Source organism: Erpetoichthys calabaricus, chromosome 3, assembly GCF_900747795.2.
Source record: "Erpetoichthys calabaricus chromosome 3, fErpCal1.3, whole genome shotgun sequence".
NCBI classification, from domain to species: domain Eukaryota; kingdom Metazoa; phylum Chordata; class Cladistia; order Polypteriformes; family Polypteridae; genus Erpetoichthys; species Erpetoichthys calabaricus.
Window position 1 is genome coordinate 268365133 of NC_041396.2, and position 27371 is coordinate 268392503.

Sequence of the window (27371 nt, forward strand, 5' to 3'; positions counted from 1 at the left end):
CATACCATATAAGGATCTCATCTATTGTCATCAAAATCAGTGTGCTACAACCTAATGGCGTGAAAGATTTTCATTAGAATCCTGTTTGCTGTCACACATAAAGGGGAAATATCTTATTTCACAAGGGGTGTTGGACTGGATTTGGTTAAAAATATCAGCCCTTTCAAAATTTTATAGGACTTTTGCAGTACAAAGGGACCACCATAACCTGGGAACCGATGAATAAATTAATGGGAGATTAACTTGTTGTTGATTCATTAAAGCTCAATGTATTTAAACTAAAACTGGCAAAAATTAATGACCAAGGGTAATACTCATTTAATAATACAGGGTGAGTCAAAATTATGTTAACACTAATGGTACTGCTATGTATATACTTATATACAATTTTTGTGGACAATTTATGAGCCACATATGGTACATGTGTTGAACATGATGGCGAATGGGTTGAGACATTCCTATACATCATCTTGCACATATGAAGTATGTTTTGTGAATAAATTGTTTCTGCCATTCAAATGTTAACTTAATTTTGACTCACCCTGTATTGCAGTATATGAAGCCTTTGAAAACTGCTTACATTTATAAAGCAATCAGCAAAATTACACCTCCAATTTTAACTAAAAAATGTTTTCCATGGCAATGGAAAAAAGAAATTAAAAAAGCATTATTTATTATTTTTTATTACTATTTTAATGTGGAGATCTGTGTCTGGTCATAATAAAATAGTACTAAAATATACATTAACAAAATTATTCTCAATTCCTTAGTTATACTACTGTGATACAGCTTTGCCTGTAAATTCAATTTACAAATAAACTGGTGAAAGTGCACACAAATTAACTTTCCTTTTCTGTTTTAGTAGGTTTGATATGTTTACTGTAATAAACAAAATAAACAGTTTATTCGTAAGGATAGCCAAAAATGAATAGAAACTTATCTATTAAATTTTCCAATCTTAATCTCACCTGAATGTTTCCCCAAAGTAACATTATTTATTTGGTGCTGGCTTTTAAATGCTTTTATATAATTTCTGGTCCTTAGTCCTGGGTATGACGGTAAAATGCATCCGGCGTGATGTAGCTCTGCTGCAGCCATTCACAGGAAGGCTTCTTGAATTATGAAGGGGATAAGGGAAAGCCCTTTGGAGCCTCATCCCTGGAAGGGTCGAAACTGCTGGAGAGTCAATAGGGTCAGGCCTGTTGGAGATCAAAACTGATGTGGTGCTGAGATATCGCTCACTGCACAGCAGCACATGGGTCCTAATTATCCATCCATGTAGGCGTGTGGAACATCTTGTCTCTCCGGCATGATGACCATCTTCCTCTGCTGTCAGAGGAGCTTCATAAACTCTGCATTTCAGTGACAGCACTCTCTGAGGTATGCAGACCTGGGACTGGAAAGAATCCTGTAGGCGGGTACACCTTTAATTGTTCTGGTTGCTCTGATGGCTGTCATACTTAGGGAGTAGCTGTTGCTGTGGTGAATCAGCTCCTTCTGATGGCATCCTATGTCACTTCTTTCAATAAGCGTATTATGAGACACAGGTTACGGCACTCTCTGGGTGCCTTGCGTGTTGTTCCAGTGTATGCTCTGACCGCGGTGAGTGAAGACTCGGTGAGGAAGACATTCCATTCATAACTTCACTTGCTGGTTGATGGGTGCTTGCGAGGTCACACTGCTCTGGTCATCGGTGTCTTTAATGTGACCAATGGCACTGAAAGGGCTGGCTATGAGGACTGTGTCATTTCCCATGGTTCTGCACACTGTCGTGAAAGTATCTCCTTGTTCCTTGACTTTGCAAAAGGTCAGAGGTTTCAGATCGCCGGATACTGGTTCCAGTGCCCTGTGCTGTATCATTGGACTAGTGGTGTGGTGAAGGAGATTGATCACATGCATGTAGGCAGATGCTAGAGGCTCCTACAGAACTGCAGGGTCTACAGAAGTGCAGTGTTTGTGAATTCTGACCACAGACTTGTTACCACTCTGAAGATCCAGCTTAGGTCCAGTAGGCTTCCACCTAGTAGGAGAATGAGGGAGGACTTGGCCAGACTCCTAGATCAGGTTGTTTCTAATGAATTTGAATGCAGTTTGTGTGTATAATTTGCAGACTTGGTTGTGATTGCCGATCCTAATATGATATTGGAGACCTTCTGTGGCAAGACCCTGAAGGGCTGTGTTGTGTTAGTGTTGCAGGTGTTCCTAGAAGGAGGTGTTTCATCTCCTGTATTTTATTCAGAGGAGTCTCAGTGCATGGCTTGATGGCAACTTCGATCTGTACCGGGAACTGAGAAGGACAGCTGTGAGGACTCAGAGGGTAGATAAGAAGGCATTTGTTAGAGGAATCTTTGAGCAAGTGCTACACCATCTATAGCATCTATAGTCTAGTAATCCACATCCTGCTTACAGAGGAATCAAAACATTAAGCACATCCGAATCTGTTCCTCAGAGAGTCAATGAGATTGCACAGGCTGCAGGGATCTGTGGTATCCGGGGTGAACTTCTCCAGACTGTTGGTAAGGCTGTCCTCCTGGCATTGCAAGCAATCTTTGCTTCCATTTCGGAGATGAGTGTCATCCCAACAAACTGCAAAATGGGACTTATCATCCCTATCTGGAAAGGGAAGGGTGATCATCTAGATTGTGGCAACTTGCTAGGGTCATCCTCAATAGAGTCTGTGATCACTTGCTCACCTAATAGTGACCAGAGCAGTCTGATTTTAAGCCCAAGAAGTCTACCATCGACCACATCCTGGAACTAAGGGTTCTCATTGAGCACAAATGCAAATATCAGCAGATTTTCTTTGCAGACTTTATTAATTTTCGTAAAGCATTCAACTCAGTTGATTGTATTGCCCTGTGGGACAGCCTGAGATTTTGCTGCATCCCTCCAAAGTTCCTGGATGTAATGGCCAACCTGTACACTGGTACTGTAAGTGCTGTGCAGATTGGCGGCAGAACCTTTGCGTTTTTCCCTTGATTCTGGGGTTCATCCAAGTGTGTTCTTGCTCCTACCCTGTTCAGTGCTTGCATGGAATGAGTGTTGGACAGGGTCGTGAAGTCTACCAGCTGTGGGGCATCTGTTGATGAAGAAAGATTCACTGATTTTGACTTTGCCAACAATGCTGGGATCTTTGCAGAGTCGATGGAGGCTCTGAGCGGGGCTTTCAAGAGACTGAGTGAGGAGTCTGAGTGTCTGGGCTTGTGAATGCCCCGGATAAAAACTCCAAGCCTTTAATTACCTGTTAGACATAGTCTTCAGCAGTGTGTCTCTTTGCAGATAGAGTGTCAACCATATCTAGAGGTTTACTTACCTGGGCAGTGAAATTCATGTCTCTGGTAACTCTTCCTATGACGTCAGAAGATGGTTTGGGAGAGCAAGGGGGGATCATGAGGCCACTGGAAAGGGGTGTATGGCACTCCCGTTATCTTTGCAAAAGAACAAGTGGTTGCTCATGGAATCCTGAATGAGGCACATTACCTGCATTATGAGGTAGCATTAGTGAGGTCACTATGGTCATGTAGCGCAATTCCCCGAGGGTGATCCAACTCGCAGGGTCTTCATTGTTGAGGACCCGAGCAACTAGACCTGGCCAAGGGGACACCCCACATAACACCTGGCTGCAGCAGATAGATGGTAATTTCCAGAGGGTGGGACTGGACCGTATGTCTGATTGAGGGGTTGCCAACTGGGATCCTGAGCTATTTTATTGTATGGTGGGTGCATCAATCTGACCTGACCAGACCTCCCTGGTTGAATTTATACATTTTTCTAGGTTGAAGTCTCCCTGTGTCAAGTATATTTTGATAAAATATTGATTTTCATCACAGCTCACTTGCATTCGCTTTTTCTCATCCTTCACCCCCCTCAAAGAGGGTGTGTGTATTCGTGTGTATCACACATGACGTCTGAAGCTTCTTCTTGACTGTTTCAGTAGCTGCTGTGAATCAAGCAGTGTTGTGCAGTAGGTAAAGCTTATAACTTTAAATTTCTGCCACATCCCACTATGGACACTGTATGGCGATAAGCAAATCAATTCACCTGCCTGTGCACCAATTGGAAAAACAAATGAAATGTAACAAATCGTATCTTAAATGTTTTTAGCCACCTTGGATAAAGGCATCAGCTAAATAAGTACATAGAAATTAATTAAAACAAAGTCAATAGCAGGTTTAGAATTTGTATAAAATTTTACAAAAGCTAAAGATTTACTAATTTTTCAAGTCTTCAAGGGCAAAGCTAAACATAGCAGCTGACTAAAAATGGGCATACAATGAAAAAAATAGCAAAGATCAAAAAATAATCATGGTAAAAAAGTAAGCTTGACTCAGGAAACCAAATGTCAAAGCCAAAAAACAAACCGGAGAGAACTTTGTATCCGGGGGAAATTTGGCTTTAAATAAGTAAATACATACATCTATGCATACATGCACACATCTATAGTCTGAACGCACATCATAATAATTGAAAATGAAGAAAATGTAAAAGGAAATCTTCTTATTTGGCAGTCTAAGTCCTATTGAAGCATTATGTAGGTATATTGCTGTTGGTTTAAAGCAGCACCAGTAACATTTCTTGACACACTTCTGCTGAATAATTCATTGGCTGAAAGTCCTCAGTGTTAGTGCGTCAGACAGGGGATATGCAGCATTTTTCATAATGGCACTCAGTTTTGTTTTAATTCTTTACTTTGCAACTACCTCCTATGGGTCCAGAGTGTATCTTATAACTGAGCTTGCCCTTTTAATTAACTTGTTGATTCAGTGGGCCTCTCTTGAAGTGATGTTACCAGCCCGGCACCCCACAGTGCAGAAAATTGCACTGGCCATCACAGAGTTATAGAAGATAACATTTTCTATAAAGTTCCCACATTAAAGGAACACATTATACTAAGAAAAATAGCTTTATCTGCCCTTTCTTATGTAGTTCCTCTGTGCTTCGAGACCATCCCAACCCGTCATTGATGTGGACCCCCAAGTACTTGCAGGAGTCCACCACCTCCACAACCATTCCCTAAATAGTGACTGGACATAGAGGATTGTTGGTGCAGTGAAAGTCAATAACCAGTTCCTCGGTTTTGCAAGTTGAAGACAGTTCTTGATGCACCAAGAAACAAAGTTCTCCACCTCACTCCTATAATCCTATACCTCCTACAGTATATCTCATCCCACTTATTGGTACACCCCATAAGTGTTGAATAATTTGAGAATTTCTGCAAGTGACATGATCTGATGTTATAGTATTTACAGGATTCTGACAAAATTGTGTCGCTTGACAAGCAACAACACTGTCAACAGTAAACAAGGCAGCTGTTCCCTTAATAACACCACAAAAACTGGCTTACCTGTAACTTGCAAACAAAATAGAAACTCAGAATGGTGAAATGGGGGCATGATTTTCACAATGATAAAAGTAACAATAAGAAAACCAAGTGTAATGTGTGTTAACCTGAATGGAAAAATTTTAAAGCTACAAAATTAAACTAAACATAAACTCAGAATCATAACACCCATCACACTGGGAATGTTTAAACTGATAATGTTCAACTCCTTTAACATTTCCTCATAGCTCATATCTCTCAGTCTCAAAATGAGTCTAGTAGCTTTTCTTTGGACTTTTTCTAGCACTGCTGTGTCTTTTTTGAAGTTTGGAGACCAAAACTGTACATAGTAGTAGTTTGAAGGCTCACCAATGTGTTATAAAATTTCACCATAATCTTCGTTATCTTGTTCTCTGCACATCATGCTATATAACTTTACATTCTGTTAGCCATCTTGATGGCTTCTGAACACTACCTAGAGGTTGATAGTAACAAGTCCACAATGACTCCTAGGCCTTCTCATGAGAGAAACATTCATGTTTCTGACCTACCATTGTGTATTGTAATCTAACATTTCTACTTCGTAGGTGTAAAACTTTACATTTATTTATCTTAAATTTCATCTACCACAAATCTCCCCAATTCAGTGTTCAATCCAAGTCCATCTGTAATGATTCAACAGATTCTTGATTATCTGCCATTCCATCAGTGTTGATATTATCTGCAAATTTAAGCAGTTTGCTGTTTATATTTCTATCCTGATCATTTATATACTGTATAAGACATCAGCAACAGATACACAAACCAGTGTGTTTCTTTGTGTTGGTCCCAAGCCCAGATAAATGGGGAGGGTTACGTCAGAAAGGGCATCCAGTGTAAAATTTTGCCAGATCTCTATGCGGACAACAATGCAGATTTCCATACCAGATTGGTCAAGGCCCAGGATAACAATGGTGCTGGTGGAAACTGAGTTGCTGTTGGTCGAAAAAGGAGAAGAAGTGGAGGAAAGGCATGTCCAGAAGCAGGAGGAGAGGAGGAAGATAAAGAGAGTGGAAGTGAGAGCAGGAATTTTAAATGTTGGCAGTGTAACTCGTAAGGGGAGAGAGTTAACTGATGGGAAGGAGAGGAAGAAGGTTGATATATTGTGTGTGCAAGAAACTAAATGGAAGGGGAGTAAGTTCAGGTGGATTGGAGATGGGTGCAAATTGTTCTCTCATGGTGTGGATGGGAGGAGAAATGATGTAGGGGTTATTCTAAAGGAACAGTATGTCAAGAGCATTCTGGAGGTGAAAAGAGTGTCAGACAGAGTGATGATTATTAAGATGGAAATTGAAGGTGTGAAGATGAATGTTGTTAGTGCATATGCCCTGCAATTTGGGTGTGCTATGGATGAGAAAGAAGATTACTGGACTGAGTTGGATGAAGTGATGGACAGTGTACCCAAACAACAGACAGTGGTGATCATGATTGGAGTAGATTTCAATGGACATGTTGGTAAAGGGAACAGAGAAGATGAGGAGGTGATGGGTAGGTATGGTGTCAAGGAGAGGAATGAAGGTCAGATGATTGTGGATTTTGCAAAAAGGATGGACATGGCTGTGGTGAATATGTATTTCAAGAAGAGGGAGGGACATAGGGGTGATGTACAAGAGTTGAGAAAGATGCATACAGGTAGATTATATCCTATGCAGGAGGGTCAATCTGAAGGAGTTTGAAGACTGCAAAGTGGTGGCAGGGGAAAGTGCAGTTAGGCAGCACAAGATAGTGGTCTGTAGGATGACGCTGGAGATCAAGAAGCAGAAGAGAATGAGGCCAGAGCCAAGGATCAAATGGTGGAAGTTGAAAAAGGAAGACTGCAAGGTTGAGTTCATGGAGGATGTAAGACAGGCACTGGGTGGCAATGAAGATTTACCAGACAGCAGGGAAACAGCAGAAGTAGTAAAAGTGACAGCAAGAAGGGTGCTTGGGGTGACATCTGGTGCCGATATTTAAGAATAAAGGGGATGTGCAGAGCTGTAGTACCTACATGGGGATAAAATTGATGAGACACAGCATGAAGTTCTCGGACAGAGTAGTGGAAGGAAGGTGATGATTAGTGAGCAGCAGTATGGTTTTATGCCAGGAAAGAGCACCACAGATGTGATGTTTGCTCTGAGGATGTTGATGGAGAAGTTTAGAAAAGGCCAGGAGGAGTTGTATTGCATCTTTGTGGTCCTGGAGAAGGCATATGACAGGATGCCTCGAGAGGAGCTGTGGTATTAAATGAAGAAGTCGGCAGTTGCAGAGAAGTATGTAAGAGTTGTACAGGATATGTACAAGGGAAATGTGACATTGGTAAGGTCTGTGGTAGGAGTGACGGTTGCATTCAATGTGGAGGTGGGATTATATCAGGGATCAGCTCTGAGCCCTTTCTTATTTGCAATGGTGATGGACAGGTTGACAGACAAGATTAGACAGGAGTTCCTGTTGACTATGATGTTTGATGATGACATTGTGATCCGCAGCGAGAGTAGGGAGCAGATTGAGGAGACCCTGGAGAGATGGAGATATGTTCTAGAGAGGAGAGGAATGAAGGTCAGTAGGAACAAGACAGAATACTTGTGTGTAAATGAGAGGGAGGTCAGTGGAATGGTGAGGATACAGGGAGTAGAGTTGGCATATTAGTAAAACACGACCTCCCCATCTTAATCTATGTTGACATTTCACTCCTGTTCTCACCATGTGATGCTCAACCTTTTCCTTAATAATTCCTTCCATTAATGTATCTGTGATGCACACTAAGCTTTCTGATTTATAGTTATTTGGTTCTGCCTGATGACACTTTTTATGTAACAGAAAAATATTTGCTGTTTTCCAGTCCTTGAAAATTTCCCCAGTGTACAGTGACTTTCTAAAAATATGTGTCAAGAGTTTATATATGCACTCTTTAACCTCCTTAAGCACTCAAGGTTAAATGTTATCTGGTCTTGATGATTTTGTTGGATTTCAAGCTATTTAATCTAAGCAGTATTTCTCCATTTACGATTTCCAAATCACTCGGTATCTCCTCAGTAGTTCCTGTTACAGCTTCCACTTCTCATGTGAAAATTTCAGAAAAATACAAGTTTAGAGTACTTCTGATACACTTCACCTCCTCGTTATACATTTTTTACTACTAAAATACTGAAAGAATCTTTTTGTTTCATCTTTTGCTTTTTCTTCTATTTTCATCTAACTGCCTTTTAGCTTCTCTAATATCATTTTTAAAGATTGCCCTTATGCCCTTATACACCCTATGGTTAGTGCTGGAGTTTTAAGTTGCTGCAATTTGTCTAAAAAATCCTGTTCTTGTACTCCACAATTCGTAAGATTAGGCATATTAACATTGGGTAATTAAAGTCCCCCATGGTTTTTACAGGTTCATTCTCATCTATACTTTCCTATTTAATATTACTGAATAGATGCAAAAACATGCGAACTTTTCACATATTTACATAGTTACACATACAGTATGTCCAGCTTTTGGATATAAATCAGGTCACCTAGATACAGGTTAAGAGTCAGGACTTGAGCAAAATCTTAAGCAGTAGTTCTGTTGTCCCAGAAACTCTTGTTTGATGATGTTGATGTGGGTTCATGTGCTGATTTCACAAATGTTTTTTCATTTCTTTTCAAAAACATATGTCAGTATTAAAATTCAATCTAAATGTTTTGTCTACCACCATTAAAGTGTTTATTCCTCTGCCTCCTGTTTTAAGGGAGTATTTTTGGATTAGCATTAGATTTAATGTAAAATAACCTATTTTAGGAAGTTCATGCCCCCTGCAAAATACAGAGGCAATGTGCTAGCTGATCAGTTAGTTGCAGTGGAATGATTAATGTGATGTGGTCTTCTCAACATAATTCTTTACATTTACTGTATATAGTGCTTTCTCACTACTCAAAGCACTCTCCTCACAGGGAGGACCCAGGAAGCGAACCCACAATCTCCTTATGCAAAGCAGCAGCACTACCACTGCGCCACCTGTGACGAGGAACATAGGAAGAACAGCAGTTCACTCATTTCCTGCATTACAGTTCATTCTGATACTGTTGTTTTTCCAGATCCAAAAGATGTACATCAATCCATTTGTATTCCAAATCCACTTTATTCTGAGCAGGGTCGGCAAGATGGTGTTGGCCTAGTGTTGGCCTAGTTTAGTTGTTACTGCTGTCACCTCATTTCGATTCAAGTTTTATTTTATACAAAGAGATTTTTTTCAACTGTTTTTTTCTCTTACCTCTCAGACTATGTACAAACTCACTGGAATGAGGATGACTTCTTCGGTGGCCAGTATCTCTTTGGATGTAACCCCACTATTATCAAGAAGTGTAATGCTTTGCCACCAAATTTTAGTGTCAGACATGAAATGGTGGAACCTTTCCTGGAGGAAGGCACATCACTGCATGATGAGATAAAGGTAAGTTGTATAAAATGAAATCCTGCTACTGACAAATAATTTCACTTGAAAAAAGTGTTTTGTGGTACAAAATGAAATTGGAGACATTATCCAGACTTGAAATAAATGCATTGGTTGATAACATTTACATATATATTGTAATTTAAATGTGAATGCTTGCATACTCCATATCCTTTAACTTTATAATAAGGCTGTCATTAAATAGTCTCAAAACCTTTGGGCAAGATATTCAAGAACATTGCAGAAATCATTAGATAGAACTAAAAGTGCATTTATTTTTGAAGTTATCCATTTTAAAAAGCTCTCAGCTTCAAATATTCAAAGACTTTCTCTTTGTCTAAGCTTTTCATGTAAAGAAATCGTGAGTGGTCTCCCCTAGACTTTCTCATATACTCAGATATGGGGAGGGATATTTGAGGAGTAAACCACAAGACAATGATTATATTTTTATATTATGTACATTAAATAACCATCTACAACAAAGCAAATTAATAATATAATGAACAATTATTATACAATGGTATTTTCAGACTCAGGGAGGTGTAAAATGTTGAGATTCATCAAAATCTCGAAATAAAATTTTCGGAGGATTCCAATACTGCCTTACCTTAACCTTTCTTATTTCTGTTTGTCTGTTTTATTTCATTCTGTCTGTTACCTGTTATTAGATGCAACTGAGAAGGCAAATTTCATGTTTTCTTGTGTAAACATGACTAAATAAAGAAACCTAAACCTAAACCTACTTTCCCTATACTTCATGTATGAGAAAGTCAGGAAGGTCTAAACCGTTGAGATTCATCAAAATCTCAACATCAAGTCTTTGGATGAATACAATACTTTCCCTATACTTTGTATACGAGAAAATAAAAATCTATATATATAATCAAAGGAGGAGCTGTAAATTCTATATCCAAAGAACACAAGATTAATACGTTAATGTATTGCGGACTTTTTATTATGATAGTGAAAAGTGAAAAGCTGCTGCCTATACCTGCAACATCAAGCACAAAATTAAACAAACCCTGAAAGGAACTCAAACCACTGCATTTCATGTTTACTTATGCAGGATTAATGCAGACTCTACAGTTGACTTGATATGATCATTTTAAGAATGTATAGGAAACTACAACAATATGCAAATTTAGGAAGAATGTGTAAACACAGCACAGGCAATGGTCCAAAAACACTGAATGGTGAAGATTTTGCTTCCTGAACACTTTTGGGTGTATCTTATGGATTTTGGTCTGCTTATCAAACAAATTTTAATTAAAGTATCATATCACATACTATTTTATTACAAACTCCTATTTATGTGATTTTCTTTCATATTTTAAGTATACATATACAGTACAACAAATACAATGCAAACATTTGTGGTTACTAAACAAGTAGTGGAATTGCTACTGGGAATGCAGCTTGTATACACTGTGGGACATGTCCCGGACACAGACAGGCAGACACGTTGAAATCACCCCACACACGTTTATTTACAAAGTGCATATTTACAGTTCAGTGCTCCTCAGTCCCCAAGTCCCCAAAGTCCTGGCCAACACACAATGCCTTCTCTCTCTCTTTCTTCAGGTCGCCTCCTTGCCTCCTCCCAGACCTCGTTCTTCTTCCACCTGACTCAAGTCCTGAATGAAGGGAGGCAGCCCCTTTTATAATCACCCGGATGTGCTCCAGGTGCTTCCCGGCAATCTTCCACCAGCACTCCCCAGTGTGGCGGAAGTGCTGGCTGCGTACCCGGAAGCACTCTGGGTGTCCCCGATCCTCTTCCCCCCAGCACTTCCGGGTGTAGAGGAAGTGCTGAGGTCCAGGGCTCCCAAGGCATTCGGGTGCCCCCTGGCGGTGACCACGGGCCCCTACAGGGATGAGCTTCCAAGTTCTGTACCTGTGGTCCCCATAGCCGCCAGGGCGGTCGCCCCCATGTGGTCTGGGGAAGGCGTAAGCCATCTTCCGGTCCTCTGGGGCGTCCCAGCCGGGTCACCCACCCAGCCACCTGCGACAACACCAAGTACTTGTTTCATTTGGGCTAGAGTCTAATTACAACAAATAGCAGTGGCCAATCCATTAGTATTTGGTTCCATGGCAGAAAAGCATAGCCTATAATCCATATTTTAAAAAGTAACAGAAACTTCCTGTATTCTTCAAAGACATATTAATATCTTGTGAGATGGTAAGACGAACACAGGCATGGTTCCCAAACCTCTCCTTAAATCACCCCAGCCATTCCATATTTGCTAAATTCCATCAACAGTACACCTGATTATTATTATTTTGGTACTGATTAACTAAACCAGGTGTGCCTGTGGTGCAAATTAGAAAACAATGGATTTCAAAAATGACTAAGATAATATCCTTTCACAGAAATGAAATCATAGCACACTAGTTCTGATTTTGGGTTTCGATAGAAAAAGGAGAAATCATGTGCTCCAAAAATGAATTGATTTTAATTTATAGAAATTCAAAAATCCAATATATCAAAAAGCCTAGACAGAAATGCAAAGGACTGCAAAATGCCAAAATACAAAGGACAAGGGTTGCAAAATGTCTCAATACAAAAATGCCAAATTGTGAAAAACATCTATATATATAAAATCCCTATGTGCGTCCAGGTGTCCATGTGTGGGTGTCTTCTGATGAAGTGCGCATGCGCAGGGCACGGCGCGATGCGCGATGTTACTGTCAGAGAAAGTTAGAGGCGTTTTACGGAAATACAAACCAGTATTACTGCGAGAGGAAATTAAAGGTACACAATACAGTGACGCATATTACAGCCACATACAAGCCAGTATTACTGTCAGAGGAGATTAAAGGCATATTACCGACGCGCACGCCTGTATTACCGCCAGAGAAAATTAAAGGTATATTACGGACGTACAAGCCGGTGGACGTACAAGACAGTATCCTTCAATAAGGGCGCGCACAAAAAGGCGAGCCTCAAAAGGGCGACCTCAATTGGGTGCAGCGAATAAAGGCGCGCTCAATTGAGGTCGCCTTTTTGAAGCTCGCCTTTTTGTGCGCGCCCTTATTGAATAGAGCCGTACAAGACAGCATTACTGTCACAGAAAATTAAAGGCACACAATACACGGCGGCAGCCCACGAAGAACGGTCAGCTCAGCAAGTAAACATCAACAACAGAAAGGCTGAAAGAAAGAAAAATACAACCAACAAAAAGAATGAGGTCAAAGTCCCTTGCCATTTAATATAGACTGTTCCTACTAATGTTTATACACTACTGTTCTAGCGCCCGTTATTGTAACAGGCTAAATGACTAGTAAGATTATAAAGTGTCTATATTCAAAATGCAAAACTAATCCCAGTAATGAACTCGGCTGAAGTCTAGGGGAGACAGAGCTTTTTCAGTTGTTGCTTCTAGGCTTTGGAATGGCTTGCCTCTGCACATCAGGTCTTCATCCTCTATCGAGGTTTTTAAAAGTCGACTTAAGACCTACTTGTTTTCTTCTGTCTTTCCTTGCATATGATGGGATTGTGTTGGATGTTATAATTGGTTGTTTTATTAATCTGCTTTTGTATGATTGTTTGTATTGTGTTTATTGTAATGCTTCTTTGTACAGCACTTTGGCACCACCTCTGTTGTTTTAAATGTGCTTTTATAAATAAATAGTCTAATCTGGTCTAATCTAATGAATGCAGAGAAATGGGAGCCAGTGGCACAGCCAATGACATCTCGCTTCTCACGGCTTCAAGAACCATACTTAAAGTTCCAGTAGATAGATTGTGGCTTGCACCTCACTTAAATAGGGGCTCAAATGACACTCCCTTTACCTGTGCACCTGCAGCATTGGGCGGCCCTGTAGCCTTTTGGCTTAATATCACAAGGTGAGATGTGAAATAACAGAACAATTTCAAACCAAACTAAAAAAATAAAAATGATTAAAGAAAGGTGCTAACAAAAACCATGTCATTGACAAAATTAAATAAAACAAACTTTAAAAGGCAATAAAATACGCAAGCTATAGTAACATAGAACTACCATCTGGAATTAAGCCCCTGCACATCTTTTATACCAAACCAGATTTCCAAAATATGGTGTTCTAGCTCTCGTTAAAAATCTTGTGCGAACGGGACAAGATAAAGACTCAAAGAACTGTCTGTATCTGTTGAGCAGTACTTCAGGGTAATTTTCATAAGGAACAGAGAGAAATTCAGTGAAGTGCTTTCTTAGCATCTAGCAGAGTCATCTGGCACCAAAGTATATGCTTCAACCATGTGAAGAAGTCAGTCTTATTGATGGTGTTGTAGCTCAAAAATATTTTTTTATGGTACAGCAACAACCAGAAGAGATTGCCCCAAATAATAGACCTTAATGGATGGGGCAACAATCAGTGGTTGAATGGTGTATAGAGCTTTGAGTCCAAAGTGAAATATTTTGTTTCCTATGTAGCCTGCTTCCCGTCAAAAGTGTAGGAAATCTTTTCAAAGTCATTGGAACGATAACCACTAAGAAATATAAGCAGATTTGAATTCATCATGTTTTACTTGCAAGAAAATGATTATGTCCTGCCACAGTTGTAACTGGCATGCCACAAAGGCAAATGAAAGAAATGGATGAGAAGATGAGATCTTTAATAAAAGGCCTAACAGGGATCAAAACCATGAATCAAATGATTGTGTAACAAAGACCAATATGCAAACCAAAGTCAATATCTAGAGAAAAATTGTGTTATAATCAGAGGCAACTAAGGGAAAGCAGTTGTGGACAAACAGAGTTACGCAGTACCAGCTTAAACAATAGTGGGCAGATGACATCACATGACTCGATCTTCAAGAACACGCCCCTTAAACATGAGTTATTATGTCATGGCAATTAATAGCCAGAATGACAGTGTCCCTAAATTATAATGGAATCGTTAGACTATCAGTAAAGGGCAAGGCAACTGATGGGCATGTTCAGTAGATCAGATCCTCATCTCCTATTAGCCCATAAAGCTAAAAGTAGGCTTTTCTGTTTTTTTGTGACCTGCAGCTCATAGCAAGTAAAAAAAGCTCAGAAGTGTTATATATTGTGATTGCCCAGTGTAGAAAAGCTGTACTGCCTCATTCTACATGAGCTGATTGCATAGTTTGGGAGTTCCTTTATAAGGCAAGAGAACACCAATTATATAGCAATTGTTTGAACTAGGTGATGCACACAGTATTTGTTCTGGTAGATACTCTGTATGTTTCAAAATAGGACTCTGCAAGAGTAGGTCATTGAGGGAGGCAATGTGTTTGGTCAAAATCTGTCATTAAAAATAACAGCTATTGTTCTCAGATCTCATCATTTCAGCTGTGCCCATGAAAACTGATACACCAACAAATAAGGATTTTTGTCTGGAATGTAAATATTATAAATGAAAGGTGATTAACCTTAGTGTTGACCATGGCTTCCTCCCCACATATGATCATATTCTGCTCTTTGAGTTCTGAGGATGGACATTAGCCCATGATTTCAAAATACAAATGCTAGCTAAATTATAAAATTGATTAAGTACATGTCACTAAGCCATGCAGTATGACCCCTCATTGTATTAGTTATGTTAATGACAGTGTATGGTTGAAGACAAACATGATATAACTACAAGTACTTTCAAGCTCCACTTGACATACTGTAATAATTTCTAATGTTTTCTTCATAAATGTAAAACATAAAAATGGTTAACATTAAATTGCATTTGAAACATACAGTATTTGTCCAGTACTGAATTCTACCAAGTTTCTCTTGAATTCATTTACGTTCCAGGTGTCTGGCAACCCAGCTGACATATGCAAATCTAACTTTCCTGTTGTATTTACAGTAAATAAATTAAGAATACAGCACACTCACCAACTTTAAACAGATATTAACAAATAAAATTAAAAAACTGTTAATGTTCCACAACTTCTATCAATGTGTATACTGTAATACTTTTCTTATGTTTTACTTGAATGTTATATGCTAATGTTGTATTCAATGCAGTTATCATGCATTTGTCAGAAAAGTCATTAGCTCTCATTTGTTTCACAGAAAGGTAATATTTTCTTGGTGGATTATAAACTGCTCGATGGCATAAAAGCAAACGTGATTAATAGAGTTCAGCAGTACTTACCAGCTCCAATCTGTTTGCTATATAAGAACACAAATAACCAGATGCTGCCCATTGCCATTCAGGTATGTGCTTCATTTCTACTTCTCAGTCTGACAAACTGCCGTTTGGAGGCATGCATTTGGAGACAGTGCCTCACTGTGTTTGTCTTCATAACAACACTAAGCTGCCTGCATTAAATATGTAAAGATGTTCATCTGAACTTGTTGTGAAGTTATCTTACTGCATCAAATTAATGACAATCAGAATAACAGGCTTTGAATGGTGGTTTGGAGTAATCTCTCACAGTCATATAGTAAGAGTAGGCAATGAAAAGAGAGAGAAAGGTGACAGCTTATGTCTTAAATGCTGGAGGCTTAAATAATAACACAAGAGAACAAATCTTATATTACTTTCCATTGTTTCTCTTATAAATATTTTATGTGAAGCTAATAACTACCTTATGCAAATAAGTACAGTAATTCTTAAGGTGATGCCAAGATTGAGCAATGTAAAAGCAATAATTTGACACATTTTTACTCCAGGATTTCTTTTACTGGCATTGAGCCAGTCAGTCACTACATAGTGCATTGTACAGATGAGTGGCTAAGGTACTGAACTATATTAACTTACAGTGAGACGATACATGTGTCCTTAAACATGCCAGTTCTCCATGTGTTACAAATATATAAGTGAACAAATATCCCATACCTGTAAACCATAAGGGGATGTTGTTTATTACAGAAAAGATCTACAGTATGTTAAACCAAATGTTTGCTTAATTTATATATACTACGTTCATTTTGTTTCTGTTATTATTACTTCCATTTGTTACTGGATCACATATGCTGCTGCTGGAGTATGTGAATCATCTTGCCTGAAGAAGGGGCCTGAGTTGCCTCGAAAGCTTGCATATTGTAATCTTTCTAGTTAGCCAATAAAAGGTGTCATTTTGCTTGGCTTTTCCCTTGGGATTAATAAAGTATCTATCTATCTATCTATCTATCTATCTATCTATCTATCTATCTATCTATCTATCTATCTATCTATCTATCTATCTATCTATCTATCTATCTATCTATCTATCTATTTATTTAAATATTAAGAATTGTTAATAATCCACCTGTATTGTTATGATTCTTGTTATCAAATAAAGGCTGTTATCATAGCAGAGCCTAGCACAAACGTTTATACTGTAGAGTTCCCAGAAAGAGGTAGAGGTCTCCAGGACTGTGGCTGTGTCTGATTTTCCCTATTATAACTGACTATGGATGCCACACACATTTGATTTTTCAAGGGATGCTGTTGATGAGAGTTTTGTTTTTGTCTTCTCCACTGTCAACTGGCTGTATTTCAGTGGTGAAGTGTGTGTGTACTGTATAGACAGACAGACAGACAGACTTCATAGTGAAAGTAGAAAAAAAAGAAGAAAAGAAAAAAAAACACCAGAAAGTTAAAAAAAAAAGGGCAGCAGGAACAAAAAGAGACCAAACCTAGAAAGAGCTCCATCTTTCAGGTTAGCTTGACTCGACGAGAAATACGCAGTTTTATAGGAATTGTCTCGAAAGGGGCAGAGTGAATTGGCCCCAGTGGGCATTTTCTGTGAGCTGAGGAAGCAGAAACCAGTGACAAGGTTAGCATCAGTATCCCCTGTCAGGTGGTACTACATATATCACAGAGCCTGCAAGGTGACCCACTGATGCGCATTTGTGACTATATATTTATATGCATTTTTTAGATATATTGTTTGGATTAATTTATGTTAAATCAGTTTTAAACTGTTTTGGTTTACTGTGTGTTTAAACTAATCTGTGCCATTATGTGTGTGCATTGTATAATTGATAATTTGTAAAGTTTGAAATTTTATTATGTTTGTGAATATATTCAATTCAGTGCAGATTGTTTTTTGTATAGCACTCTTCATTGAGTGTAGGCTCAGACTGTTATACAAAAACAATCTGAACTGAATTAAATTGAATAATCATTTCAGATTATTCGTGCATGCAACTAAGAATTTCACTGTACCCAGCATATGTGACAATAATGACCTGTAAAACTATCAATCTGTACTATCTTTAAATGCACTGGCTTATAATAGCAGTTACAATAAGTACCATCTATAAATTAAGCCAATACATGAGGACTGGCTGTTTTTGTCCTTGTAAAGCATAATTATTATCTAATTTTAAAAAATTACTGACACACTGGAGTGTGTTATGCATATTATTTACAAACCAAAGAGGTATTTTTCACTTTTGGGTGAAATGTTACCTTTTAAAAAGGCTTCCTCCTAAAACTGCTTTTGCCCTTTTGGCTTTCTTATACTTATGTTAAGTGATAACTTTTGATTTTTTATGGCAAAAAAATTAAAGATCAGTAAAATATAGGATCTGCAATCACAACATTCACCATCTATGCACTATATCTTTTTCAATAATCAAATTATAAAATAAACAGATCAATATTTGTGGTACTGCTGTATATCTGTCCATATGCCTATATTTGTGTGGTGGTTTTAGAGATTTCCAGGTATTTTATTCTACTTGTAATGTCATAGGAAGTCGCATTGCAAAGTCTGCTCACTAATTGCTTAAAGGTGTGATAACATATTGGGAACAGACATTAAGATTTCATGCTCTGTTCTTATAAAAAGTGCAAGGTAGACATGACTCCTTGGACAAACACAAACTCCTAACTGCGGGGCAGCAGCGCTACCCACTGCGCCACCATGCCGCCCCGTTAGAGATAATGAAAACAGTGGAATTCAAAAGACTCAAAACAAATGTAGGCGCGAAACACATGCAGAGCAAGATACAGAATATGAAAGCAGAAAAAAATGAAAGTACCAAAACAAAGAATGTAAACATTGCATTAGTGAAAACAAAGAGAAATTATTACTCTGAGAAATAACAAAAATGCGAATGGAGATCGACTATATGGACATAGGTGATATGTCAGAAGTATGTAAATATTGTAAGGCTTTGAAGTTTAAGTCAGAGAATTTCAAACACGTGGTTTACCTCACATGCATTTATTGGTTACTTTGCAAAAAAAATTATTAACTGCTGATGGTGTAGATCATTTTGTCAGTGCTGAAATTCTAAACAGAGAAACCTATCCTGAATTATGGTACAAAGCCATTAAACACATATCTCATGGACCTCATTTAAAAGATTCAGCATGTTGGGACTCCAAAGATTCCAAATATTGTTTTTAATGAAGTTCTGAAATAAAAGTGAAACTAATGAAATAGGAACAATTCAAAGAAAAAAAAAATCTTAAAAGTGTGTATCCGGAAAACCAAACATGGGGGTTGGCAAGCAAAGCGAGCAGGGGGCAAAGCCCCCCTAGTCTTCTTTAAAATTGTCCCCTTTAGTTAATCAACAAGTTTGCTACAGTCATATCCCCTACATAGGTTCATAAACTCAGCTCCCAACTTTAACATCTACTTTAAACTTAAATAGTAATTTTGGTTTTATATTATAGGTTTATTGCTATTTGTGTTTACTGCACATAATGAAGTGGTAAAAGTTGTTTATACTGTGCCATGTTCTCGTGTTGCTATTGCATTATGAAAGTTACAAAAAGACATATTCCTAAAAAAAGCTACAGAAAATATCAGTAGACTTTTGAGTTTAATTTTTATCCCACCTTTACTATATTGTTCACTCTAGTCATTCTAGTTCATTCTATATCCCTGATTGCTTAAGCACCTGTATAGGCCAGCCAAACGGGATTGAACTACTTCCTCTTGCTAATGCATATTAATATTCCATTGGCACATATGCCTAGAACATTAAAACTTCCCATTTCCCACTGTGTACCGCTGCTGAATAGTCCCCAGACTGGCCTCCGGCTACACAAAATGGCTGTATTTCACCCCACAATGTAGACCACTGTTTACTGGCCTGTGAAGCACCAAATCATGTATCCTCTGGCTGCGCTCATTGGTTCAGATCAATTACTGAGGAACTAGGTCTTTCTATCTATCTCTATCAACATATCAAAAACAGTGAAGCACTATATTATGTGGTTGAGGAAGCACTCTAGACCTTCTTGCATTATAAAGACATGCAATAGAAATCCTAAAAGAGCAGTCTGTCATCCTAGACTGGGATAGTTCCTTAAGATACCTTGATGAGGACAGAGATAATAATAGTCCTGCAGTTATTATCCATTGCATTTCCCTAAAGGGTTTAACTAGGAGTTAAATTTAATAATTGTCGCTCCTGACATGTTGTGTGGATACAGGTTACATTCATAAACTGAAATTTTATGAGGAAGTAATAAAATCAGTAGTGACATTCATCATCATCATCATCATCCTCAAGTCATGTGTGTTACCACACTGACTGCCATCACAATGAAACACCACCATTGTTCTCAGTTTTTGGCAGCTTGTTTTGCAGCTTCAAGTGATGATCTGAGGAATGCCAAATCTGCTTATATGACATCACTTTGTGATCTGCCTGGTTTCTTCCTCTTCTGTGTCAGCTTCCACTACATTAGTTGCATTGGTATTTTCTTGTTAACCATTCATAGTAAGTGGCCCAGCCACTTTAACCACTTGTCTGATTATGCCACTTGCTGCTGGTTGATCTGTTCTTGCTTGCACCTTGGTATTCATAATTTTCATTGAACAGTTAATACTGAGGATGCGCTGCAGACATTGCTAGTCAAATGCATCTATTTGGCATTCCATAACTTTGTGGGTGTTCATGATTCGCAATCATAGGTCAGTATTGAGATTACCAGTGCATTAGTGCAAAACAGGGACATTAGTGTGCATGATATGCTCTGTTTTTAATTCCAAAAGTACCACAAAGAAGATTAATAATTAAATCACTCACAAATGGGTGCAGTATTGTCTTAAACACAAAATAACATATTCTGGTGCAAGGTTCTTTTCAAAATTAGTTCATGTCAAGTCTAGAAAAACGGACTTATTAGAAGATGTCATATAAACTGAGTACAGTGAAATTCCTTCTTTGAAGTCGAAACAAAAAGCAACATGTCACCTCTCATGCAGAATGGAGCAACAAAGTTTATGCTTAAGTGAAAGCGGGTGGTGACCAATACTGGACGACATCAAACATAGTCAAAACATCCATGAAAAAAAATCTCAAGTTACTCATGCCACAAAATCCACCTCAGACCATCCAGTTGTATACTCAAAATGTGCAAAATGCATGAATTATTTAATAAAATATTTTAAAATCAATTCCTCTGGTAAAATGAAAGGAGCCCACAACCTTGTAATTCCTTTCACAATGGGTCGCACTTTTGAATTGTAGACCAACTGGCCAATATAACAAGAGTCACATTTTCAATTTAAGAACATGACTTTTATTTAAACAAAAATAAAGCTTTCTGCAGCTGTATTCCATTCCCACTTTACTGGTTAGTGGCTCTTAAAGAATAAGATACATTAATGGTCTGTTCTAATCTGTCCATCCTTAAGTTAGAGGAACTTCTTTAATATAATAATTTATACGTGATGAACCACATAGCTATACATTTGGATAAAATTAGCACATTGGAGATGCTGAAATGCACACTTAGTATAATTTAAAATCATTGAGTGAATTGGAATTGATTGCAAAACACATGACCAGAAACAAGGATTGTTATCAAAAATGTCATGGTTATGATCATGAAACAAAGATTAAAATGGCACCGGAATGATGGTACCAATTCAATAATAACAAATAATAACACTATAAAAATGTTTTTAAATAAACCATAATAAGGAAGAAATTATTCCTAATCCAAACGTAAAATTCATGACAACAGTGAGCTAAATTATGGGTCTGTTTTGTTAATAGACTAATTCTGCTTAGCCCAATTTTAAAAAGAGTTCTAAAATGCTGTGAGATTTTACAGATTCTTCACTTTAGAACATTCAAATCAGGTTGTTAAAGTTCACGCACCTTATGGTTCCACTCCATACAACATAGACATGTTTTTTTACAACTAGAAGCACATTTACTAGTAGCAGTAGTCATACTGTCATGTGTAAAGAGAACAACGACAGTTATTCAATATGTGGAGTTTACATCTACAACCTGATGATTTAAGTCCAGTTCCTTAGCAACCAAGCCAATTTGTCAGTTAGTAATACCTAATTCATTTTTTCTTTGACATGACCTGATTCGAAAGTGTGTTTGAAAATGCGTGACTTCATTTGGTTGCCATTCCGTACCCAGAAATCTAATGTTTTACACTGTTACTAGAACTGAAAATATTTTCTATTTTTTTTTCAACTCAACCCAGCTAATGCAGGTACCTGGTCCAGAGAACCCTGTGTTTCTGCCATCTGACCCAGAGCAAGACTGGATGCTTGCAAAATTGTACACTCGCTCTGCTGATTTCAGCTACCACCAGCTGGTCTCTCATCTGCTACAGACTCACCTACTGGCAGAGGTCTTCTGTATGGCAACGTATCGTCAGCTTCCCTCCGTTCACCCACTCTTCAAGGTATGCATTCAAGCAGAACATTCACATTTGTTATGGCATGTACAGAACTTGTCAGGTAAGCTCTAAGTCTCATATCAGCACAGCCTAGCACTTTTATAAATAAGTTAATCTTTCCTTAGGATCTTCCAAAGTAGCCCATACAATATAATGTTTAAGCCATGGATGAAAGCTTACTCTTTTCTATATACACTTTACATGTAACCTCTTAATATAATTATATTATAACAGTTCTAGTCTTTCACACCAGTGCCAACCCTGCTGCACTCTTTATGAATTTTAACTGTAAATTCAGCCCTTATGAACATTCAGTTCACTGATATATTTTTAGACTGAACACCATTGTGTTTGTAGTCTCTTCAGTTTTATCTGGGCGTATCTTGTTTTTCTTTTAAAATTATACTTTTCTGACATGTTACCCTGTATCTCTGTAGTTATTTCTCCAGATAATCTGATTTTCCTCACACAACCGAAAGATGTTATGTTATTTGTAGCTTTAGATGATCCCGGTATGAGTGGGTAAGTGTGAGCATGAGTTTTCCCTGTGATTTATTGGCATTCAGTCCTGGGTTGATTCTTGCCCTTTTCCTAGTGCTGCTAGGCAGGGTTCTGACCTCATAGCACAAAACTGCATTATGTTGGTTTCACTAATTGACAACTGTATATAATTGTGTTTAAAGAAAACAACACTTGTGTGTATTTTTCTTTATTTTTTCCAGCTCCTGATGCCGCATTTGAGGTACACTCTGCAGATTAACATCTTAGCAAGGAAACGTTTGTTGGGCAAGGGTGGAGTTTTTGATCAGGTCAGAATCCAAGACACAAGCACATTGCTATATTATTGTGCTGCAGCTATACCACCTAAATGAATGCATATATCTCTAACTACAATCTGATTAGTTTGGGGCAAATAAGAAATTAAGTGTAGGGTGATGGGTCACGATCCTTTAAAGTGCTGCTTGGTCAGACATTTTGTTGTTTAGACAGTTGTGAGATTCATCCTGGAAATGAATACATTGCTTGCTGCACTACTGCATTAGCTAGGCTTACATTGACTCAGTGAGCACTGCATTTAGCCAAAAGGTTTTAGGTTCAAAACCCATGGTTGCTTGGATTTCTCTTCTCTTACTTTGTCCTCAATCCAGTGAAGGTTGCTCTGCCTGAGTACCATCTCTACTAAACTCATTTTAGCTACTCGCTTGAAGTAGAAAAGTAACAAACTGCTGTGCACTTGGTTCAGAACTGGTTGGCGAGGGGTCCGTGTCATGCCACTAATCTTAATTCCTAATTTTCAGTTTATTTTATTCCCTTTCTCCCCAGAGTCGTATTGTATCTGTCTGGCCTCTCTTGCCAATCTGTATGGGCATCAATAGTTTTTAAACTGAAATGAAACCCTTTCAACATTGGGTGGACAGACAGTCAGGTGCCTTGGGCTGGGCTGATGTTGATAATCTGTCTTTGTCCCTCTTTTAATTCTTAGATGTGTTTTTTTGTGATTACTGAACTTGAAATCAAAACTTCTGAGCACAAAAAAATATTAAGCTGCTTCCCAATGTAAATATGAGCTCATTTTTTAATGTGTCATTAGCAAATATAAAAACAAAGAGTGAAGGCCTATTGTGTGAGGAAAGCTTTCTTAAGTTTTCCCTGTGTAATGTTTTATTTTTTTTTCTTTTATCTTTTTATTATTTCTATTGAATTTATTAAAAGTAAGTAACATTCCATACAAACAGTTAAACTTAACAAAACTAAATTAGTTTATTTATTTATTTATAAAGCACTTTAAAAACAACATAAGGGCTGACCAAAGTGCTGTACAATAAAACCCAACATAAAAGACACACAATAACCAAAATGGTAAAAGAAACAAAAACATTGAAGAGTTGAAGAAATTCATAATAAAAAAGTACACAGATAGTCAGCTACGGTCCCAGTCAACATCTCACACTGTGTCAAAGACCAGAGAGTATAACTGTGTTTTTAAAAACGATTTAAAGACAGCAAGTGAAGGAGCTGTCAAACGTGCAATGGCAAATCGTTTCAGAGTTTTGGAGCTGCAACTGAAAAAGCTCGATCACCTCTGAGTTTGCATCGTGTCTTAGGAACAAGTCAAAGTATCTGGTCTGCTGACCTAAGAGAGCAAGACGGTACATATGGGTGCAGCAGTTCTGACAGATAAAACGGGGCACAACCATTAAAGGATTTAAAAGCAAATACAAGAATCTTAAAATGGATTCGAAAACGAACGGGAAACCAGTGAAGGGAAGCCAAAACTGGGGTAATGTGCCCTAGCATACTTGTACCAGTTAAAAATCCCCACCCAAGAGAAAGAGAGGAAGACCAACAGCCAGAGGAAAACCTTTAAGAGTAGAAAAGAGGAAGGAGAATCCTATTCCCTGAATAATGTTTTAATAGATGCATCATTTGGGTTAGAAATAAATCACAAGTCCAGCTAGTGTCCAGATTGTTTGTCTCTCAGATTGTCTCATCAGAAGGTTCCAGAGGTTCACAAAAATCAAAATTTAGCATAATAAAGAGACATCTATTGAAAATCATTTTTTTCAATGATTTGACCAATCCTCAGGTTTCAAAGATATCACACTTTTCCTAAAAGCATACATTGTATCCAAACCAAAATCCATGAGGAGAGAACATCTTTGGTGTATTTCCTCTTGATACTGTCATACCCAAGGTCTTTCACTGCATAGCTTATTTTTCAGAAACACTTGTTCATTTAATCCAGGTTAGAAAATAATTAAAAACCAGACTGTCTATGACCAACAGCCACTTGTTAGTGCAATTTTGCATTATAGTTATGAAATTATTCAAACTAAAAGCATTTATTTGAAAAATGGGAAAATTCTGATGTTGCTGCATTTTCATTTCAAAACCCTGGATTTCAGTCAGTGATCCATAAAAACCCCTCAGACATGAAGATATTGTAACAGCTGGCAGTCTGACATCTCCGGCCACTTGGATTTAAAAGAGTGGGCCAGAGGTGGGCTCTCAAAGCTTAATCAATATAAATTTAAAAGAGAGCGACACCTGCACAGTGACTGATATCAGTAAAACTGATAACTATCATCTTGTGGACCTCTTGACTTGCACTTATAAGAGTTTCCAACCTGTTTTGGTAATGAAACATTTACGATAACATTAGCCAGCCTGTTAACATCCATGTTTCTTCAACTTCAAGTTGAAGAAACTTCAAGCACTTTATTGTCATTGTGTAACACAACGAAATTACTTTTTGTGACAGCCCCAAGGTGCATTTAAAGAAAAGTCAAAAAATTCCAAATATGTCGTATACAGTGTTAAGTGATCAAGTAACCAGAGCAAATTATTATTGCTCAAAGTACAGCAGCATAAATTGTTATTGCACCTGTTAATGAATAGTACATTACATATTATATATTGTATTACATTAGTATATTGCACATTACCAATATAGCTTACTGCACATGTTCAATTAAAATTATCTCAGACTGAGGAGATTTAGAGTTCAAAAAGTTTATGGCAGATGGGAAAAAGCTATTTTTTAGTCTGTTTGTGCGTACACGGATTGCCCTAAAGCGTCTTCCTGACGGGAGGAGTTCAAACAAAGAATTTCCGAGATGAGTTTTGTCCTTGAGAATGTTTTTGGCCCTTCTCACACAGCGAGTCTTATACAAGAGTTTGAGCGATGGCAGTTCAGTCCCAGTAATGGCCTCTGCTGTTTTTACGACCTGCTGCAGGGCTTCTTTAGCAGCCTTGGTGCAGCTGTTGTACCAGGCCATCATGCAGTTAGTGAAGATGCTCTCTAAAGTGCATCTATAGAAATTAACCAGCAGCTTCTGGGGGAGGTCAGTTCTCCTTAGCTTCCTGAGAAAACAGAAGCGTTGTTGTGCTTTGCCTATTATAGCCAAGTTGTTGTCAGCCCAGGACAGGTCCTCTGAGATGGTGACTCCTAGAAAGTTAAAGCTGGAAACTCTCTCCACAGCATCTGCATTGATTGTTATCGGACTGTGATTGGTCTTTTTAGTGGTCCTAAAGTCCAGAATAACTTCTTTGGTCTTTTTGGTATTTAAGACCAGGTTGTTGGTGTTGCACCATGCTGTCAGATTCTGAACCTCTTCTCTATATGCAGCTTCATTGTTGTCTGTTACAAGCCCAGTGACAGTCGTATCATCCACAAATTTAACAATTATGTTTAACAATAATGTTTGATTGGTGGATGGGTTGACAGTCATGGGTGAAGAGTGCATAGAGAAGGGGACTTAGTACACATCCTTACGGCACACCAGTGCTCAGGGTAAGGGTGGAGGATGTGTGTTTGCCCATCCTGATAGACTGGGGACAGTTGGTGAGAAAATCCAGTAACCAGTTTCATATGGAAGGAGCAATTCCTAATGCATAGAGTTTTTGGATCAGCTGGTTAGGTATGATGGTATTAAATGCAGAGCTGTAGTCAATGAAGAGCATCCTAACATAGGTGTTGGGCTTTTCCAGGTGCGAGAGGGCAGCATGTAGAGCCACACAGATCAGCTGGGATGCAGGCTTTAATGTGGGTGATTACCAGTCGTTCAAAGCACTTTGCGATAACAGGAATGAGAGCAACTGGTCGATAGTCATTAAGACAGGTTATCCTCGGTTTTTTGGGAACAGGTACAATGGTTGTGGATTTCAGCCACAAGGGGATTACACCTGAGGAGAGAGAGAGGTTGAATATGTGTGTAAATACCTCCGCTAATTGGTCAGCACAGGCCTGGAGCACACGTCCTTGCACATTATCAGGACCTGCTGCTTTCCTAATATTGATGTTTTCGAGTGCCCACCACACATCATGTATGTGTAGGACCACAGGCTGTGAGTCTCCGGTCAGCTCGAAGCTGACTGGAGGCTGGTTATTGTCCTTGTCAAACCGTGCAAAGAAACTGTTAAGTTCCTCTGCTAGGTTAGTATTGTTATTGGCCAGTGTGTATTGTACATCATGTTTCTTTTTGTAAACCGTGATTAATCGGATGCCTTGCCACATCCGCTGTGCGTTTGAGTTACTGTCAAAGTCCTCCTCAATCCGTTGTTTGTACATT

At 38.4% G+C, this 27371-nt stretch overlaps 1 protein-coding gene across 1 annotated transcript in view; it reads left to right on the plus strand.

Annotated features, from left to right (window-relative positions):
- Positions 1–27371, plus strand: part of LOC114648909 (polyunsaturated fatty acid lipoxygenase ALOX8-like) — an 80295-nt gene that overhangs the window by 35915 nt on the left and 17009 nt on the right. The window contains exons 6-9 of the mRNA XM_028798238.2: positions 9587–9759; positions 15771–15914; positions 22102–22305; positions 23022–23108. Of these exons, the coding sequence (XP_028654071.1) occupies positions 9587–9759; positions 15771–15914; positions 22102–22305; positions 23022–23108 (608 nt within the window). The remainder of the gene's footprint in view (positions 1–9586; positions 9760–15770; positions 15915–22101; positions 22306–23021; positions 23109–27371) is intronic.